At 39.8% G+C, this 21,158-nt stretch overlaps 1 protein-coding gene across 4 annotated transcripts in view; it reads right to left on the bottom strand.

Moving 5' to 3' along the window:
• Positions 1-21,158, bottom strand: part of RB1CC1 (RB1 inducible coiled-coil 1) — a 79,517-nt gene that overhangs the window by 57,893 nt on the left and 466 nt on the right. For 2 of the 4 annotated variants that reach the window (XM_077352421.1, XM_077352423.1), the window contains exons 2-8: positions 10,250-10,371; positions 8,759-8,933; positions 7,082-7,211; positions 6,277-6,403; positions 6,029-6,199; positions 4,509-4,711; positions 767-1,202 (exon numbers count right to left, since the gene is read on the bottom strand). In XM_077352421.1, coding sequence (XP_077208536.1) covers positions 767-1,202; positions 4,509-4,711; positions 6,029-6,199; positions 6,277-6,403; positions 7,082-7,152 — 1,008 coding nt within the window. In that variant the 5' untranslated portion in view covers positions 7,153-7,211; positions 8,759-8,933; positions 10,250-10,371. Of the gene's footprint in view, positions 1-766; positions 1,203-4,442; positions 4,712-6,028; positions 6,200-6,276; positions 6,404-7,081; positions 7,212-8,758; positions 8,934-10,249; positions 10,372-21,158 lie in introns of those variants that run through there. The other 2 variants (XM_077352422.1, XM_077352424.1) reach the window with 2 other exon arrangements.

Here is a 21,158-nt window from a genome sequence, read left to right as displayed (position 1 = left end):
AAAGTACAGGAACAGGGATCCTCAGCAGGTAAAGTCATTATTCCTGGAGCACAATCGCTCAAAAGTACAAAGTTGCAGCAGACCATTCCCACATTGGCTTGCAGAAATGAAGCAGGCATTAGGGAAAGGCTCAAAAAGCCAACACCAATCTACAGCGCTTAGATGTGCAACTCCATCCAGGACAAGAGACTCTCAGAGTTGCTGGATGTAGCTGATGATACGCGATTTTTGGTAACACCTCTCCCCCCCCCCCCCGCCTTCCAAAGAGTATGGGAAAAGGAGCAATGGTGTTGAGTGGAAACAATGGATTGCAACAGGATTTTCCCAACATCTTGGAGACCAGTCTGAAAGGGAGTCTTATGAATCTTCACAGCACAGACTGAATTGAAAAGGTGACAGAAAACCCCCAGTAAATTACTGTTCTGTAAAACTCACCCATTATGACAAAATGGTCTGATCTGTCTATGGGCAAAGGGAAGGGAATTCAGTATGATGCCTTTTCATCTTCAATAAAGATGGGCAAAAAAGCCATTTCATTCATGACCAGTCCAGTCTTGATTCCTCTGCAAACCACAAGTTTCTTCTTTTCAAGGAAAAGAGGGGACAGAAAGCTGCACCACTATGGCTACCAGATGACCTGACTCAGAGTTCCAGCTAAGAACTTCTTACTATATTGCTAACAGAAATATCTTCCTTTAAAGATTGAAAGCCACAATCCAACAAATCAGAACAAGATGCCATGAAATTCTTTAATGTGTTAACTTACTCGGTTCATTGAATCAAAACATTTCCTGACCAAGGATTCAACATCATTAGGTCTGTCTTGAACATTTATCCAGTCTAGCAGGGAGACATTGAAAGAAGGCAGATCACTCTCTCCCAGCTCTGCTGACGTTTCACTGTCATGGACTGAAGGATTTTGATTGGCTTCCTTATTTTCACTTATTTTCTCAGAAACTGTGCCATCTAGGTTTGAACGTTCTACTGATTTGCAACATGAGGACAGGAGTGATTGTTTGTTCATTTTAGACATGTCAGGAGAAAGCACCACTTCAGCTGACTTCTCATTCTCAGTGTCTTCACCTTCTGTCCCTTCATGTTCAGCAGAAGAATCCAGCCGTTCCAAACATTCCCTGTAACTATGTCTGGTTAGGCACTCCAGCAGTGGGATCTTAGCCATTATGGAAACAGCAGCCCCTAAACTTGGAAAAAGAACATACAAAAATGCTAAGTATAAAACAGAAACAAATGAATAGTGGCATTCATAATACAATTTTAATTGCTGTCATTTGTTTTGTTTTTCAAAAGATGGATACTTCTTCCATTTTAAAATGAAAGACTGGCTCCAAACATGTCCTTACAAGAATTAAGCACTTCCAGTCATGTAAAATACAAAAAGGGAGGGGGGGTCCTTCACTGAGTTCCCCTTTCTATTTCAGTCACCAGTGCTCAGGATAACTTTTCAGAGGTCTGCAGTAGAAAGAGGAAGGGAATGTCCTATAAGCAAAGCACTTCTGACAATTTGTTGTTTCCATGATGAAAAACATCAGATTCGCTAACTTTTGGCTATAAAAGGGTTACATGCATACATGAAACATTAGGAAGAGTTAAGAGCCAACAGCAGAGTTCTGTTTCCTAAACAGATTTTTTCTATCTCCTGTTTGCAGAAGCAGACTCACTAGCCAAGTTCAGGTAAGTTTATCAGAGTTTGGGAGCTATGCAGAGACAGCTAGTCTGTGCTTGGACAGCAGACCACCATAGAAGACTGGTTCCCACATGTAGGAAGGCAGTGACAAACCACCTCTGATCATCTCATGCCTGGAGTGCCCTTTGGATTAGCACGTTCTTGTGACTTCTTGAAGGAACTACTGGAACATATGGGGAATCAGCAGATGAAGGGAATTGCAAAAAATAAGAGATGTCCAACCCCACATACCATGCATAAGTGGAAGTTCTTTGCATTCATACAAAGAACTGCCTGAAGCCTTAAATTTTATCAAATTGTTTATCAAATGATTTAAAAATAGATGAAACTTTTATACATGTCACTATTGCAAAGCAATACAAATGATCAGTACAATGCAAGTGAAATGTTTTTTGTACATAAAAAACTACTTTTCCTTGAAAAAAATATTCAGACAAATTTAGTCACGCACACAAACTGTTGTGCAGAATCAATTATGAAATATACATCTATCTTTACATCCACATGACACTAGCTATATTAATCTTCAGCTGAAGAAACTGATATGTATTTGGGGCATCTCCCATTTTCCAGTCCACTGTTTCAACTGACAAAACAACAGTTGAACTGATGTCTTGCTTCCAGACCACAGCTTGGTTTACATGCTCATTCACTGAAGAAAAAATCTCAGTATTTAAAAAGCAACGTTTCCAGTTACCTGCATTCATTAAATAATTTAATTCAGGCCTCATCCCAGAAGTTTGTTTCTGGTACAGACACTTTCTGCATCCCTCAATACTTTAATTGCTAATTCTCTATCCCTGGGTAAATGGAGAGTGTGATTCCTGAAGTCTCTTTGCTACGTCCAGCAAAGCAAACCACTGTATCACATCCTGCTATTACAGAGATAGGTTTCCTTTGGTTTCATGCCGCAGCATATACATGTGACATTTGGATGTGCCTGCCTTCATTACTTTACTTTTGATTGCGGAGATGTAACGGCACCAAAACAAATGTATGTCATGTCTAAAGACCATAGGACAGTATAACACAAGCCTAGCAAAGGATTCCTCATCTTTTGCCTTTACTAAACAGGGTTTGGTATTTGCACTTGGACTTCAACCAGCAACTTTTTTTTTTTTTTTTGCCTGCAGGAGGATCTTTAACAAGATAATTTGAGAGGAAAGATGCTAAGTCTGCCTTGTTACCAGGCACATCTAGAAAGCCAGTCGAGTTTGTAAGAATTCAAACTGAATTTTTCCATTACTCTGCTGTGTGACAGTGTTTCAAGTGTCTCCTCCTCATATCAGCCTTAACTGGTTTGTCTTTGTAAGATGGAGGAGCCTTCCCATGAAATTCCATAAATGAATCTGCAAGCTCATTCAAGTTGCTAACTCCAACAGACTTCCCAAACAATACGAGGCTTTGGCTGTCTATCCAGAGTAGTATCTGCACAGTGGAACTGTGAACTTCATTTTTGTACAAGCATTACAATAGACAATCAATATACCCATGTTTGGTATTATCTGGATTATCCCTTGGCATACTGAGGAGAGATTTTGTGAATATTGCTTATTGCAAAATCCTTTGCATTAGTGATAGCTGAGAACATATTAGGAGAAAGATGTTTTTAAAATCTTTTAAAATCTAATTATCAACATCCCATGGAAGCTCTGAAGCAAATACGCTGAATTCCTGCAGTACAACCAAGCTAGAGTGGTTTCACTGTGAATCATTTTACAATAACTTCCAATCATAAGAACTCCTTCACTTCAGTTGCTATGCAGTGGCTTTTGCAATTCCTGATATCAACTATTGCATTTAGTCACTCCTCACTGTGATCAGAAGCAACTAGGCTTTAATGTAAAGGGAATGGAAATTCAACTATCTTTCATGAACTTTCAGCTCAGTCAAGTATGTATAGCTTCAATCCAAAGTGTGGCTTTTCCACATCCAAAAACTTTGGAAAAATGGTTTGCCCACATTTCTTCAGAAATACTTTATCAACATTATTTAGCATGTATCTGAAAAACGGTTATAGTCAATAACTTTAAATGGGCATCTTAATGTAAATTAGAAAATACACGGCATATTATTAAATTGACATTCGTGCAGGGATATAAGATCTACACTTTATCTTCACAGCACTTTCTCAATGTGCATTTTCCACAGAAAGTTATCTAAAAAACAATTCAGAATTTTCAGAACAGAACTACTGAAAATGAATTAGCATTGTTCTTTAATATGTCCTAAAACCCATTTAGATGAGTTGCCCCTAAGCCTGTTTCCACCAGCAAAAAGCACTTTTGCCAGATCCTGTTCCACTACAAGTCACCACAGTGCAACCATGATTGTTCCAGGAGGTTTCCCAGTAGGAATGATGAACAACTGAAAGATGGGATTTGTTCTGTGAGTGAAGTTCCAGTCCTGGTACTCTAGATCCAATCCAATTCTGAAACCTGAACCTCAAGTTTCTTAGTAACTAACCACATAGTGGGTGTTCATCTACAGAAAGCTTTGCTAAAAAATTAAACCCATTGTTATGGAGAAATTGTATCAAACACACTAAAGGCAGAATATATTGCAAAATAGCTTCTACATATCTGTATAGAAATGAAACTAAGTCATCTCAGGGGAAAAATTTGCATTCTTAAGAGTACAAACCCGATTTATTATTTCAACTGGCATCCAAACCCCACAAATGAGAACTGGTACTGAGTTAAATAAAATGTACTAAAAATATACAAAATCATAAAACCTTAGTTTTGAGTAAAGTGACTGTGTAGAGGTAGCTTCTTATTGATGAGTCTAATGGCAAACCTACTGTGTAAGTTTCAGCTTAATTTCATCTATGGACTGCAGGTAATTTGAATATGCATTTTCAAACTTGAAAAGCAGCTTTTGGTAGGAATATGTGCAATCTTCCAAATTTGCCATTATGGCAGCCCAGCCTTGGTGCTGAAGATGCTCATCATGGACCAGACCTTCACAGAAGGAACAAAGTTTCTTGGCAATCTCATACATTTCCTGCATAATAAGACAAACAAATTAAAAATGAGGTTGACTCTTCAGTCATTCATATTTTACTTGTTGCAAAACTGACACAAAATGGCTGAAATTTCCAGAAGATGAAATACAGAATATTGAAAACAAACTTCTACTAAATACTCATTATGTAGAAGAATTTGATTCTTAGGAGTTAAGGGCTTTGCCCATAGAATACATAAAGAAGTGTATATAAGTGGTTCTTATATGCCACTTTTCTCTACCCGAAGGAGGCTCAAAGTGGCTTACAATCGCCTTCCCACAACACATACCCTTGGGGGTAGGTGCAGCTGAGAGAGCCCTGATATTACCGCTCGGTCAGAACAGCCTTATCAGTGCCATGGCGAGCCCAAGGTCACCCAGCTGGCTGCATGTGGGAGAGCACAGAATCAAACCCGGCTCGCCAGATTAGAAGTCCGCACTCCTAACCGCTACACCAAAAGAACTACCAGAATCTCAGGAGCAATGTCCTTTCCAGTGTTTGCGGTGAGATATTAGGGCATTAGGAGAAAGAGAGGGAATGAGAGAGGAAGTAGCACATAGTAACGGTGCAGATGTAAGAAACGAGTTCAGTTACAGCAGGCAAATCATTTATACTTGTATTGATAATTCACATCCACTGAACTTCCAAGAAGTTCTTGCTTTGCAAGACAATATGTAACTGCTTATTTGGACCCTGCCTACTTTTTAAAAATGGGAGTTTCTTCATACACTGCTCAACGAAGTTCTTTTAAAAAATCCAAACAGCAAATTAGCATTTGTAAAAAGGCAAAGGTTCATTATGTCCAAAGTATAGCTACATACTATACATAATGTTAGTATATATAATTAATAATAGAACTGTTAATATTACATTCTGCTATGTATTGGATGATTTTATTCCCAACATCAGCACATTATTACTTAGTATGATTATAATCCTGGTTTCGTATGATTTCTGAACTAAGTATGGGTTAGGTGATTGTTCAAATGTGGGACACCCTGCTAATTACAGTCAATTAAGACCTGTCATACCATCTGAAACCAGGGTTTGAACCTGGTTTGTTAACCACATTTAAGTTGAACTACATTTTCGCCTTGCTGCAACTTTACATACTTCTTGGGCTACCCCGGGTCAGATCAGCTTTAAATCAAAGCCCACTTTTGCTTTTCATTACCATTTAATGGATAAAGTCAACATGTGCCAAAGCAAAATGTGGATTCCAGTGACTGTCTGCAAGGTAGCCACAGTTTGCCTGCACAGAATTATGTTCATCTGTTTGAATGCAGTTAAGTGTTAAAGATTCTGATGTTGCTTACCACAGCAAGCTGTGTCCGTGAAGCTACCGTGTGAAAAACCGCAGGCATCATAAGAGATTCTTCAACTTTTAATTCCATCTCATTTTCTGCTGAAAACGTTGTTTTGGGGATAGCTGGAGGACGTTCACATAAGATCATTTCTTTGTTGAAGAGAAAAATTGGGTTTGTGTCCTGTATTAAAATAAAACATTATTTCCCCTTTTCTTTTCAGACCTTGCCACAAGAATGAAAGCAAAATTAATACTTACCGTTCCAGCGCTGTAACTGCAAACTTTCCTGTCAGCTGCCATGCACTCCCCTCCATTGACAACCAGCACCTGATGTTGAATAGCAATCTTGTACTTGGTTTGAATTGCTTGTTTAAGGTCTGCAACACTAAGATGATAAAAAGGTTGTTTTATCCACTGGTATTTTGCAGAAATTTTAAGCCTCATCTATATACATCTTTAAAGGCAAAGTCCAGATAAAATTCCAGTTAAGGACCCAAACTTATCAGTGGCAAGAAGGGACTGCACCTTGTTTCTTCAACAGTACACTGACATTATATTGTCAGTAGTTTTGGTAGAATCAGAAGACAATCGCTTTGTCTTCTTGTCTTAAAAAAGCTACCAGTAGGAGATGAAAAATCTCAAGCAAAGCTCTACCAATATTTATGGTATATCAACTATGTAAAGAACAAAAGAGAAGTGCACTTATCCCACAGTTGTGGATGCTCTTCAAGTACTACAAACATTCTAAAATTATATAAGCACCTTCTGACAATAGCTTTGTTTTAAGTTCCAATTCCAGACATCGAGTTGTAACTAGCAATCCATCATCAGAAGATCCTGATGAGTATGGAGCTTCAAGTTTTCCCCCTCCTCCCAAACAGTAATTTCAAACCCTAGAAAAGTTGATTGCTATCAAAAGGTACTTATAGCTGTAGCCTTACAACTTTTATATAGTGCTTGGAAAACATCAATAGCTTATAACTTGTAGATAAAGGATAAGTCAGTCTTGCTGGAGTTAACATAGCAACAGACTTCATATAAAAATCAGGTGACAATTTCTTACTTTTGTACTGCAAGTTCTGTATCAAAGGTAAGGGTGGTTCCAGTGTTGACCAGAAATACATATAACTTCATGGTGACTTCTTTAGGATCCTAAAGTTTTTACCTTTGACTGTCCGATTATTATTTAGGACCTGTAAAGAAATCAAGGCATTGGTTTCATGAGCACATAATAAAACCACTGTCAACTTTTAAAGCAGAACTTAAGGCACAAATCAGAATTTCTGTGCAAAGAACTAAGAAATCTAGATGCATTGTTATCTCCCTAGTGTACACCCGTCATAAAACAATGGAGTTGGAAGGGACCTCCAGGGCAATCTAGTCCAACCCCCTGCACAATGCTGGAAACTCACAACTGCCTGCCCACCCACAGTGACCCCAATTCCATGCTCAGATGATGCGACCCCAAAAGAAAACCCGAAATCCAACTGGCAATCCACATATTCCCTGGCCATGCAAGAAGGGCCCCAAGAGCCAAGCACTGACACAACCCTTCCTACCCAGTCACTGATCTAATATATGCACATGGAATGGTGAGTGTGCCTTTACAAAGAGTGATGACTGCATCCTAGGGTCTGCAAATGATCAGAGTCTGGTGTGCTGCTCCAAATCCAGCAAATGGAATGAAGTTGCAGCACTTATGAGGGCATTAAGTAGCCAGTTTACTTGGCCTCTTTAATCCAAGTCTTCTTGTAGTTTGTGATGGCAGCCCATGTCAAAGGATTCCCCCTCCTCCCCCTATCACCACAAACACAGCCAAAGCAACTATCAGCCTTCACTTCTGCTATAGAACAAGGTGACCTACTATTCAAGGACTGACAGACCCATAATTTTATGGAGATGTGAGTGGCTTATGAAAGGTTCTGTATAATGCTGTCCCTGGTGGCATCCATTGACTTTACAAGCTTACTTGCATGCCCCTAAGACTCTACAGCCTCTTTCCATGCACAGAGCCACAAGATGGGATTATCCCCTAGATATCTCTATAGACTTCTGGAAGTGTCTGGGACATGTACAAATTATGCCATTATTTGCCACCCTGTCAGGTTTCTCTCCCCTTTGCAGCCTTTACACAGGTAAACTATTGTCCACTTGTGCAGTGGTGGCTGCCAGACAAGGACTTGCAGGGGCACTTCACTTTCCCCTTTATTCCTCCTCCCCACAGTATTTCCTCTCCTCCTCCTGGCAACCTCCATATTCTCACCTTTTCCTACTTCTTTTTCTCCTTCCTGCCCACTCTTCTATCCCTGTCTTTGGCTATCCTGGTATTTATTTACTTCATTCATACCCCACCTTTCTCTACAATGAAGACCTAAAGCAGCTTACATCATTCTCCTCTTATTCATTTTATCATCATAATGTAACATGTGTGTAATTGTGTGTAAATGATGCAACAGCACCCAGTGAGTTTCCACACCAGAGTGGGGATTCAAACTCAGAAGTCCACCCACTACAACACACTGCCTGTTGTGGTGTAGCTGGTTTTGAATTGTAGCATGCAATTAGGCCTGAATAAGTCATGCAAGTCACTTAATGTTGCTGCCACACCTGGCTGCAATGTGTTCTCCCTCAAAGGTCAGAACAGCCCTGGAAAAGTCCTGACTTCACTCTATCTCTTTCTACCCATCTCTTTCTGTGAGACCAAGGCTGGAATGCTAACAATACTGTTGTGACTACCTACCAGCTGCTACTGAGATGATTCATTTCTTAAAGCCACAGGCATTGCTTCTATTTTGGTTTGTAACCAACACCCCCAGCTTGTATGTATGTGTTTTAAGATTTGTTTGTTGTTGCAAACCTGGGCTTTTCTCAGGACTGTAGAAACATCGGTCTTGTCTGTCCAAAGTCTCAAAAATCTATAATAAAACAAAGTAAAGAAACAGAAACTGCAGTCAGCCTTTAAAAATTATACACACACAAGCTTCAAAGCCCGTTCCTAAGAACAGGCCTTGAAAGGGTCCCCTCCCCGGCCAGGCAGCTTAAGGTAGCTTTGGGCCACAGCTTGTGGCCGGATCAAGTAGGGTGGGACACACAGGCGAGGGCTGGCCAGCTCGGTAGCTCCTTAACAGGGAGTCAGCAGGCCGGGAGTCCCTCATTAGCAGGCCCAGCCTAGCAGGCTGGGAGGCCCTCCACCATGACCCTTTGCCCAGGGCCTCTGCCCTTATCTGCTGCTAGCTCCAGGCACTGAGGTGCATCTGAGAGTAAAGAGGCTAGAGGGCAGGGCCAATCAGGGTGCAGACAGCAAAGCTGTTTGCACCTTGATTGGCTTATATATATATATATAAGTCTGGCTGCCAGTGTTGAGATGATGGCATTCCTTGCAGCCACTCGTCTTACCTCTGCAGATATGGGCAAGGGGAGCAGGGCTTCAATGGAAGATACCAGGGATCATATAGGAACACATGGGGTTCACCAGTTACAGAGAAGCCTCTTGTGTATTACCCTGTTTACTGAATGAAACAAAATCTATCCTACTGTACCCTCTCTCTTTTTGAGTGGAAGGAGAATTTGCACCAGAGGAGAGAAGGAACAGGGAAAAGGGTGGAAAGGGGGGTGGGAAGATACAGAAAGTGTCTCTTCCTCCTTCAGCCATACCCCTTCACCCAATCAGAATTTTTTATGGTTCCACTTGTAACATTCTAATTTAGTTTTAGTTAAGTCTATCACCTTAGTACTGATTTACAAAGCTGCTATTTTTCACATAACTAATGAACTGGCTACAGGTGACAGAATTTTTTCTTCTAGAATAAACTTAAATATTAAAATTCAGATTTATGAATTACTGCAAAACCTAAACAATATTTTGAAAGAATTTTGAGTAAAATTATTTAAAATTGATTACAATCAATGGCAGAAACCACAAACTTGGTAACTATCATTTCAATTAATTTGCCTTCTTCTGAAGAGCAGATGCTAAGAAACAAACAGATTTTTCCCCTCCATAGGGCCACTGTGAGGTATTATGTAATTCTTCCATTACATCCTACTTCAAACGCTTAATTGAGTGATTACTGCCCTGTTTGAACATCAGGAGAGAGTTGTTTTATTTCAAATAAAAAGCATCAGCCCAGCAAGTCTTTAAAAAATGTAGGACAAACCCAAAAAATAAGCTTTGAAGCATAGTTGACAAGCCTTAACCTGAGTCTATACTTCCCTAAAGGGAAAAAGATACCTTCAGGTACTGCATGGAGATAAAAGGGTCTTTCCAAGAAGCTGGATTGCAAAACCTCTTCTTTTCCTCCTCTGATTTTGGCAAGATAATGAAATTTCTATTAAACACAGAGCATCAGAGACCTGTAAGTGGGAGGAAAAACAATGTAATTACTTTTTCAGTAAAGAGCTTGCCCAGAACAAAGTTGTTTCTTGTTTTCATATTAAAGCCAAGTGTGTGCGCATGCACCCACAGAGTCAAATTCTAAGTTACTTAAGTATGCTAATCCTGTTGTCTTCTAGATTCCTATTTGTAGGCATAAGGATCACCCAGAGGAACAGCACAACCCTAGTCAATATCACACTTGTCAGCATCAACTTCTGCACCTGAAATTCAAAAACTCTACCTGAAGACATTCTCACCTCAAGAACATACGTGCTGAGATGAAGGTCCACACACAAGGAGCAGGCACGCAGGAAGTTGATAAAGCACTGAATTAGAACACCAAAGGATACAAACAAGGCCATACAGTGCTTAAAAGGTAATACAAGAACACTGTTTTGGCTGGAAACAACATAAGCCAAAAAAAAAAAAAAAAGAATAAAGTGGACAAGTGAGGACCTACAAGAAACTTGGGAGAGAGTACATCCCTCCTTATTCTCAGTTAGAAAGGGATGAAGAGGGAAGGAAGCATTCTTCCCCTTTCCTTATGCGTCAAAGTAACATCACTGTCAATCTACTCCCTTCTCTGTTAAGCTTCCCACCTATTTTCCTCCTTTCTCCTATTTCCTTTGTCAACCTACCTCCTATTTCACTCTTTTCTCCTATTCCCCTTTTCTGTTAATGATTCCTTCGGATTCCCCCCTCCACCCTCTTTTTGTCCCTAGGAAGTCACTACAAGGCCCACATGGAAGTTGTTCTTCCCACCATTCCTCCTTCCTTTATTGGTGTACAAGCTCCACTGTTACATATCCATCTAATCTTTTAATATTAGTGGGATTAGCCTAGCAATACAACTTGTTTTCTTGCTAAAGTTGGATGGGGGGGGGGAGAGAATTAATGACAGGGAAAGTTTTAAATGCTATATGTGTATCTGAATGTTGTTTAAAGTTTTAAAAGGTGCATGTCCTCAGGAGGGAATGCTGTGTTCAACTAAGAAATGTGTCTTTCTTTGCACAGATGACTGTTTCATGAGAATCAAACCCCCCGCTTCACCGTCTTCAGCTCTGTGGCACTTCTGCAAACCAGCAGCCTGGTGTATGTTTTGTTCACAGTGTCTCCTCCCAGCATTTGAACAACCGACTGGGAGGAGACAAGCAGCAGGGTAAGGGAGCTGAAACTGGAAGTGCAGGAGATGGGCTGAGCTGTGGCAGGGACAACACTCAGCTAACCTCCATGCCCGGCTCACAGCCGGATGTCATGCCAAGGGGAGGGCCTTCTGGACATGCCAAGCAACTCAATCCCCCAGCAAGAAAAGGAGCACTCTTTTTACCCCTCTGGGACTTCACAGACGATCAGCTACGAGGGAAGAGGAGGGTGTCATCCTATCCAGCCCAACCCTGCTCAACCTGGTCCCAGCACTCGCTCTTTCCCATTTGCTTACTCTGCCCCAGGGGCTGGAGGAGAGTTGCCAACTTCCAAACCTCCCGGCTCCAGATGCACTCTGATTCTGATTAAATATTTACTTGTGCAAAAGAGGAGGCACTTCCCAAATGAACATGGCATCTCCTCCTAAGAGCACACATCTTTTAAACAATGCACACACAATATTTCAAACTTTCCCTGTCACTAATTTCCTCCCAGCACCACTCATCCAACCTTAGCTAGACTCATTCCATTTCTAAACACACAGAGAAATTTACAAGATGGAAAAAGTAAGCAATACTTTTCGACAGTTTGTACACTGAAGGGGTGAAACCACTAATGTTCTATTGCTTACCCGCTAGTAAATTCAGCTTCAAAAATCTCTACTTACAATTTCAGAAAACACACCCAGCAAAACAACTGATAATAAGAGGAGACCAACAAAATCACAACAAAAATTTTAGCGCTGCAATACTATCCTGTTTTTCTTATTAATACTCAGAAAACTGAAGAGGAAAGATGGCACAGAGTACAGACACAGGATTCGAAGTAAAACCCTGCCAACGTGACTGCAGTGAAAGTAGGAAGTTAGCCGTACATGCATAAAGGCCAAAGAGAAAGGTCATAAAGAAAGGTTAATCATGTCAGGTACCACAAAATGTCAGCTGAGGATGTTTTCATTTTGTTAAACACAAATTTCCATTTCTTAGTTATTTTCTTTATAACATGGGCTTTTTGTAATGAGGATATGTTATCAAGAACAAAAACTTTTGTGGGATTTTATCCATCCAATCTTGGTTTTGGGTATTAGACCTGACCAGGCAAGCCTGATCCCAGCAGATCTCAGAAGCTAAACAAGGTCAGCCCTGGCTAACACTTGGAATGGTGACCTCCAAGGAATACAAAATGAAAAAAGGAACACAACCCAACCTTAACAGGTAGGAACTCATAAGTTGAGCTGTACAATAAAATAATGTAAAAATGTTGATTATTTATTATAGTGTACAATTAAAAATAGAATAAAACTACATAAAAACTATATAGAACTAACAGCACATAAGACCAAACGTGTTTTGACCCTACTGGGTCTTCCTCAATGGACAGAACTGTGACAATACACTCCATATAAAATATTTATACTAAACTCATTATAAAGTGTAGATGAGTGGTCAAATGGGATCTGTAAATTATGGCTCCAACCAATATATGTAAATTTTAGACTTTTTGGAGACCACCTCCTATGACATATGCCTAGGGTCACCACTCCTCGCTATTATATAATTCTGTGCTGAGAGTGTATCCCATGTGCATCAGAAAAAAAAGCACATGCCATACAAGAAATGACAAATAAATATTTGAGTATTAGCCTAGATTTTCAATCTTTGGCAAACATTAATTTAATAGTTATCAGATATAGAGAAAAATGCTAGTAAACTTTTGGAATTGCAGCAATGTGACTAACACAATAATTAAAAGGCAGTTTGCAGGTCAGTGCCATCTGTGGCATCATATTCCACAACTCTGTGCCCTTACACAATTAAACCACAAGTGTAGATACTTTTCTTTGTCTTCTCCACAAAACCGACAACTGGAATCACTTTAAAAGATTTTAGCTATTCTCTTAATACCATTGATGGATCATTTTGCATATATTTTCTGCTGAGAATGCAAAGCAATTATCTGGAGAAAACCTAGCCACAGAACAAACTTCTTCCATTACCACCTGCTATAACTACAGGTACTTACAAACTAAGATAGTCTATTTAGCATCACCGCTATTAAAAGCTTTGATACCTATTATTTTACTTCTGTTTAAGCTTATTTTTTAAAAAAATTGTCTATCAACTAACCTTAGTTATCTAAGGAAAGAGAAGAACTGCAGTTTATCTTTAATAGAAACCTTACATAACTTTGTTAAAAATGACAGAAACTTAATCTGCTTTTTTAAAGTCACTTCTTTTTCACAAGCCTTTGATTAAAGTATGCTTTTGCTGCCATTACAGTTAATGCATTAAAAATACCTGGTCAATATCTGATTGCTGAAGCACTAACTCTAGTCATGCCTACCTTCTATCTCCCACAGACCTGGAGATCAAATATTTTTTTCTTCTATGCCAAAACACACTTTTAAGTACAGGCAAGTTTTTAATTACTAACAAAAAACAAATTCTGCATTTTCTCCCAAATTGTGGTGGGTCTTGTTCTGGAATACAAAGCCTGATGCATAGTACTAGATTCCACATTTCTACTTAATTAGTGGAGGTACTTTACTCCAGCGGAAGAGGCAATCCGCCAATGGAACAGATCCATGGGATCCAACTCATTATGTTGCTATTGTTAGTATGGTCAGTATTTTGATATGGTTCAGCAGAATTATTTACTTTTTCATTATAATTTTAGTGTGTGAAGCCATTTACTAAAGTTATACTATAAACTACTCGCTCATATATGAAGACTTGCACATTTAAAAGACATCTTTAAACTACAATATTTTCACCACATTACAGTTTTTGTTCCATTTTAGGCTATGCAAAAGTTAATGTTATTTCTGCTGTATATATAAAATGCTGCACTCTCCACATATGATTTGATTTTGCCTCCACCAGCCTTTCAAGCTGCAAATCTCTGCCAGGCTCAATTATGCTGCTTAAAGAGACAGCATTGCAATTTATTCATTCATTCATTTGATTTTTAGATCACCACTGTCAGCACCAAGATTAAGTCTCCTGACATAAACAACACAGAATAGGTAGGATGTATCCTATTCTTACATAGGTATATACTATCTATATCCACTGGATTAAATTATATCAGGAAAAATAGCTGACCCAGACATTGAACTCAATGGAGAACCACTATGTCCCCCAAAGAGTACTAAGATCTAACAATCAAGACTTCCAGCCCCACAGAGGCAAAATTGGACTCAACCAGGGCCAGGGCCTTTTCAGCCCTGGCCCCAGCCTAGTGAAATGCTCTACCGAGGGAGATCAGGGTCCTGTGGACCTCAAACAGTTCCACTGGGCCTGCAAGGTGGAGCTGTTCCACCAGATATATGGCTGAGGCCTAGAAATTACATAAAGAACATGGCCTTCCTGCCTAAAATCTACTTACCAAATAAATACTTTAAGAACTTTTATTAGTCCTATCCCCTCACCTCAGTTCAGTTTTCTTTAGTGTTATTTATTTATTTATTTAATTATCATACTTCTATACCGCCCTCCCCGGAGGCTCAGGGCGGTTTACATTATAACAAAGAACAATACATAAAACAGTCTGTAGAACATGTATAAGTGATAGCTAATAATTGTAACCAAATAACAACACGGTATAACAGTAAACAATATAGTAATACAAACAGGTCCAGGGCTTATTGATGGGATTCTGAGGTGGGGGGGAGCAGGGGCCCTTGGTCGCTGATTGATTACGTCTGGTGTCGGCCAAATGCCTGGTGGAGGAGCTCCTTTTTGCAGGCCCTGCGGAACTGTTTAAGCTCCGTCAGGGCCCTGATCTCCTCTGGGAGCTCGTTCCACCAGGTAGGGGCCAGGACAGAGAATGCTCTGGCCCTGGTCGAGACCAGGCGGACTTCTTTAGGGCCAGGGATCCTTAGCTGATTGGAGGCAGTAGAGCGCAGAGCTCTTTTGGGGGCATAGGCGGGGAGGCGGTCCCTCAGGTACCGCCTGAGGGATTATATGAGGAGGCTTTTTGGTGTTTTAAAATTTTTAATGTAGTTTATTGTATGCTTAACTTATATATTTTAAACATTGTATTTGAATTTGTTGCCATCTGCACTGAGCTGCTAGGGAAGGGCAGAATACAAGTATAAATATAAATAAATAATTCTGTCTCTCTCTTCCCTGTGCTATAGGCAAACTCACAACACAACACCAATGGTATACAAATTCAAGCTTGTACAAGACTCTTTCATAATTTCAACCCTATCTAAAGAAACCAGAATCACACAAGTAATAATTTTAGTAATGGGAATGAAAGGACAATTAGCACAAAAGGAGAATCCTTTGCATGAACAGTTAAACAACTTTTTGCTTTCAAATTGTAGCTGACTTATGGCTACCTCATGTGATTTTCAAGGCATGATACATTCAGAGGCGGTTTTGCCATTGCCTGGCTCCCTGCCATGACCCTGGTATTCCTTGGTGGGCTCCCTTTCAAATACTGACCAGGGCTGACAATGCTTCGCTTCTGAGATTTGACAAGATCAGGCTAGCCTGGGCTATCCAAGTCAAGGCAGGCATAGTGCAGATTTATATAAAAGCATTATGGTGCTAACAGTGTAATCCTAAACAGAGTTGTGCCCTTCTATACCTATTGACATTAATGGCTTGACAAGCGTGCAACTGTATTTAGGATTATATTGTGGAAGTTTTGGGAAACGTACTGTTCATCTAGTTGGGTTGTCCTGTCTTTGCTGCTCCAGCTGTAAAGAGCTCAGATTCTTAGAAGCTGTTTGTCTCTGAGATAATAAAGTAGGATACTTATAATAGGACTGAGAGCAGAAGGACACAATGAATAAGTTGTATTTATTTCTGGATAGTCCAGGCTAGTCTGATCGCAAAAGTTAAATAGGGTCATCCCTAGTGAATATCTGGATTGGAGACGTCACGGTCTCTATGCAGGAATGGTAAAACACCACTGAATGTCTTTTGCCTGGAAAACCTGTTGGGGTCACCATTGACAGCAACAAACAAAATAAAACACAGAATGGCCACTTCCAAAATACTGTGTCCAGTTCTGGTCATTTCATAAACAAGTACACCAGAATGGGAAAAGAAATGATAAAGGGGCTGGATACCTTCAGTATGAAGAAAGGCTAAAACATAGAGCTTTTTATTTGAGGGAAGAAGGATACATGATATAGATTTAAAGCATCATGAATTCCAGAGGGGAACGCTGCAGTCAAAATAACTAAGTCTTGTGGCACCCTAAATGCTAAGAAATTTATTGTGGTATAAGCTCTTGTGAGGCAGAGTCTATTATGTTCAGTCGACAGAGAGAACTACAAATAGAACAGTAAATATGAGAGAGAATTATTAGAAAGAGGCTCAACGATTTCATTTCCCAGGACATCAATGTGCTATATTATATGGCAAAGCACAGTTGAAAACAAGATCCAGTCAAAAGAATAAATGTTTCAATCAGAATTAATACCAGCTCCTGAAAAATTAGCAGAGTAGGATCAGGAGCATACAAAAATCAGTAAAGAACAACTACTTTTGTAGTAGGTTAAATGCCTGATCCCTATTGAGCCCAAATCTGAAAGTACCAAATCTGCATATAAATTCCAACTTAGTAGCTTCTTGCTGGAACTTCTCTGAAAGTTTTCACCAAAGTAGTACAACCATTAAGTTTATTATTTATTTGCTGTCAAGTTGCAACCAATTTATGGAGATCCTGTGGGCTTTCAAGGACAGAAATGTTACTTATTTATATTTCACCTCCCGATTGGCCCCTCCACTTGTCGGTCCGGGAACAAGGGGCCAATCGTTGCCCCCCCCATCCCGAACTGCGCCCACCCCCAGACCCCTTAGCCTTTTATTTATACCGCAGAGCGGTGTAAAGATGTCATCTCCATTTAAATTCAGGCATACTTGTGCTTACTTCTGGGCAAGCAGTCAGAAGCACAGAGCTGTTCTGTATATGTGGCCAGCCCTTGATGCTGGTGCTTCAACAGTGGCCCATAGGCTGTAGTTTGGATGCTCTTGCTTTTTTCCATTTAATGTTACTGTTGTTAGGACATCCTAGAATATGGAAAGGCAAATCTTTCTACAAACCCAAGAAAAGCCCAAATTTTCAGAAAAAATCAAAAAATTAAGAAAACATCACAATTACATAAATGAAATTAAAAATACAGAAGCAGTACCTAAAATATAACAAATTTATTCAGTGATTTTTGCTTGGCAATCACAATTCATCTGGCAGTAAGAAGCAGGGCCCTTTCCAGGGCTTTTCTGGTCTCACTAGGAACAGCAATTACCAGGCAGCTTACTACCACCCATCTTGCATGGCTCATCCTGGCTGCTTAACAGCAGCCACACCATGAAAGCCAGTGTGGTGTCCCTCCATGAGTCCTTGCAGATTCATACTGTGGAAATGGGTCCAGACTAATTGATATCATACAACTGAGTCCACCACAGCCAACAGATGCAACCTGGCCCAAAGATTGGCACCAGAGTTATTGTGGGAAGAGGCTGCCATGTGATAGAAATTATGGAAAGCTAAAGCCAGGAGGTAGATAAAGGAACACTGGAGAGTAGGTGAGAAGAAACTGGACTGCTGAGCAGCCAGGACCACACAACTGAGCCATAGTTTTCCTAGATAGAAGCTGCTAGGGAAGGAGAGAAGGGACACAACAGTGGGATGGAGGTAGTCTGGCTGGTGGGTGGGAAGTTCAGGAAAAATGGAAAACCTATGGGGGCTTTTGCAGGAGAAATGAACCCTCCAAGTCCCTGTAGATTGTCTGCTTCTATTTCTTAAGAGGGGAATCTGATCTGTCATTTTCTATTCGTACTACACTACTCTATCCCTCAAAGCCACCAGTCAGGTCACAATGTTGTCTTTTGTATGTCTGTATTTTTCCCGTCTATTTGTTCAATTTCCCACTACCCATCCCTTCCTGCCCTAGTGCATCATTGGTACCACAAGATAGCTGAAATCCTCTCTCTTAGAAGCCTTATTTTTAAGTTTGTGCTCATTCATAGCCAGCAAACATCCAGGCAGATAAACCCACTATTGCATCAGTGCATGGCAGTAATTGCTCTCTTTCTGTACCTAGAACTATGGGAATCCTATGAGCTCTTCCAACCAACACTACGAGGCATTATTTTTGTGACATCATCTCTGTGTTCCCATAGTAGCACATGGAAGCCTACCAGATGACCTTGAGCCAGTCTCTCTATCTCAGCCTAATCTACCTCACAGGCTTGTTGTCGGGGGATGAAATAGAGAATGGGAAAACAATGCTTCAGGCCAATTTAAATCCTCACTGAACATAAAAGTGCTGTATAAATATCCACTTAAAACAAATAATTACTTGCATAAAGATATGGCATTTGTACTTTTAAATTACATAAATATGCAAAGTATTATAATTTATACAATACGCAATAAACAATGCATTTTGATTAAAACAGTTTGTGTTATGAAAACAGTAAAGTAACTGTTATCTTCACAGATAAGTAATGTGCGTATTCAGGCATGTACTAGGCATATTCAATTTTCCTGCCAAAAATATTTGGGTTTTCCCAAGAAACTATTTCTAAGCTTTGCCCATAGCTCTGAAATCTCATGAAATTTTACACTTATGGGCACCTGGACAATAAGGTACATTAGAGTCTGATGGGAGCACCTACAAGTGTATACAACTATACACTTGTACCCACGTGCCAAACACTGCAACACTAGCAAATTAACAAAAACACAAATGGTTATTCATAATTTTTCAGACTTCAGTTATTTTTTCCTAGTTCCAAAATATGACATATTGGATTGATATTGTTTTGCCCATCAAGACCACAGGAAAACAGATTTACCAACTCTAAAAATTAGGACTACAATAGTCATGGGGACCAATGAAAAGGAACAGAGATGGGAACTCAAATACACTATGCATTTATTTTTAAGATTTGAACAAGTTGCCACCACCTCATCCATGATACATGCAATACAAGGTCCATATCAACCTATGTACAGGATTTCTGTGATGATTAGCAGAGCAAAAAGAGGATGATTCACTATACAATACAAATAAGATACATAAATTCTTAAATTCAGGAAAGCTATTTTCTCCCTCTTTTTCCAGACAGTTTAGGTTATTATCATATTATCATATCACTGAAAACACAATGGCAAACCCAATGGCAAAAATAAAATATAAATAAATAAATAAATTCTAAACTACATATACAGCATATAGAATAAGAGTTTTAAAAGTACTTCAAGAGAACTCACAAATTTACCAGATGTTAACGCCCACTACCATGGATAAAGTATGCTATTATGGATAATACTAATATGGAGGAGTAAACTTCCGACAGGCTATGCCAAAAAATTTTACTATACAAATATCTGAACATAAACCACATTTCAAGATTACAGACACAACTCAGGCAACCTATCAAAAAGAGATTACAATATAGTTCATGTTTGTTGTAGCAATACTTTGAAGTACTTCTAAACTTCTATCTTAACAACAATAACGAACTCCTGAAGATGTTACGAAAATTAAAGAGCCTCAACAAAAAACTATATGTTCAATCATAACCTCCCAACCCCACATACCAAGCAATAGTTCAGTACTTATATTGTCCATCTATTAATACACCTATAATTCACTACTGTTGCAACATAACAGTTTCAAATAAAAATTGTATCATTTAATTTGAAAATTAACACTTAAGCAATTAAATAATTATTCTGTGTAAAAACTGATAAGAATGCACCTTGAACAACCTTCTCAAGTATGTTCCTCATAAAAACATCAATACTTATCTGGGGCCATTATACATGAACTACAAGTGTTGAAAGTTATGGACATTTAAATATCTGAGTCAACAAGGCTTCTCAAAGCTAGTAACAAGACAGCCTTAACAACTGCCATATCCCTCAGGATGAAAAATGTCTCAATAACTCATACCTTTCACCAGAAAAAAATATTACAAATATGATATTTATGACATCACTGAAACCATTACTGTCGTCCAACCTTTTTATGTCACGTGCAGCCTAGCCTACATATCTCACAAACCCATCAACTTCCACCTACACTACAGTCAATACAATTATTCTGATTGAAATTGCAAGAGACCACAACCTGTTCCTTGTCATTTTCCTGCCAAATGACTTTTAGTTTTCTTTCCACAAGAGGTAAGTGGGACAGCATGTCTTGCCCAAGCCATTCGGTATGCAAACAGAATTCTTTCGTTTGAGTGCATACTTAAGTAATGCAATGACAGGCCTTGACCCAGACGACAAACCTCAACGTGGGCCACACCCATTCAACTTCAGCAGCAGGCCAACATGACCCAGGTGGAACCTGACATTTGTACACAGAATGCCGCGGAATACAGGAGGCAGGAAGGCATCTGTGGAACGAGAAACTTGGCTCTTGCCTGCAGAAACCAAGCCTTCCTGCCACACCGCACTGCGCGGAGGAGAACAGAAGGCATCCATTCCAGACCCACGGTGCCTGCTTTTAATAACAAGGTGCTGTAGGCGGGCCTGCCCAAGCGCACACGGGCTGAGTCATCCCCCTCGGAGTAACTTCGGGAACGGAGTCGGCCCACTTGCCTGGGCGCATCCGGGGCCTGGAGCCTCCGCAGCTGCCCGCCTC

Source organism: Paroedura picta, chromosome 9 (assembly GCF_049243985.1).
Source record: "Paroedura picta isolate Pp20150507F chromosome 9, Ppicta_v3.0, whole genome shotgun sequence".
In the NCBI taxonomy this organism is placed as follows: Eukaryota; Metazoa; Chordata; class Lepidosauria; order Squamata; family Gekkonidae; genus Paroedura; species Paroedura picta.
Note: the sequence above shows the minus strand (reverse complement) of the source record. Positions and strands in the feature narration are given on the sequence as shown.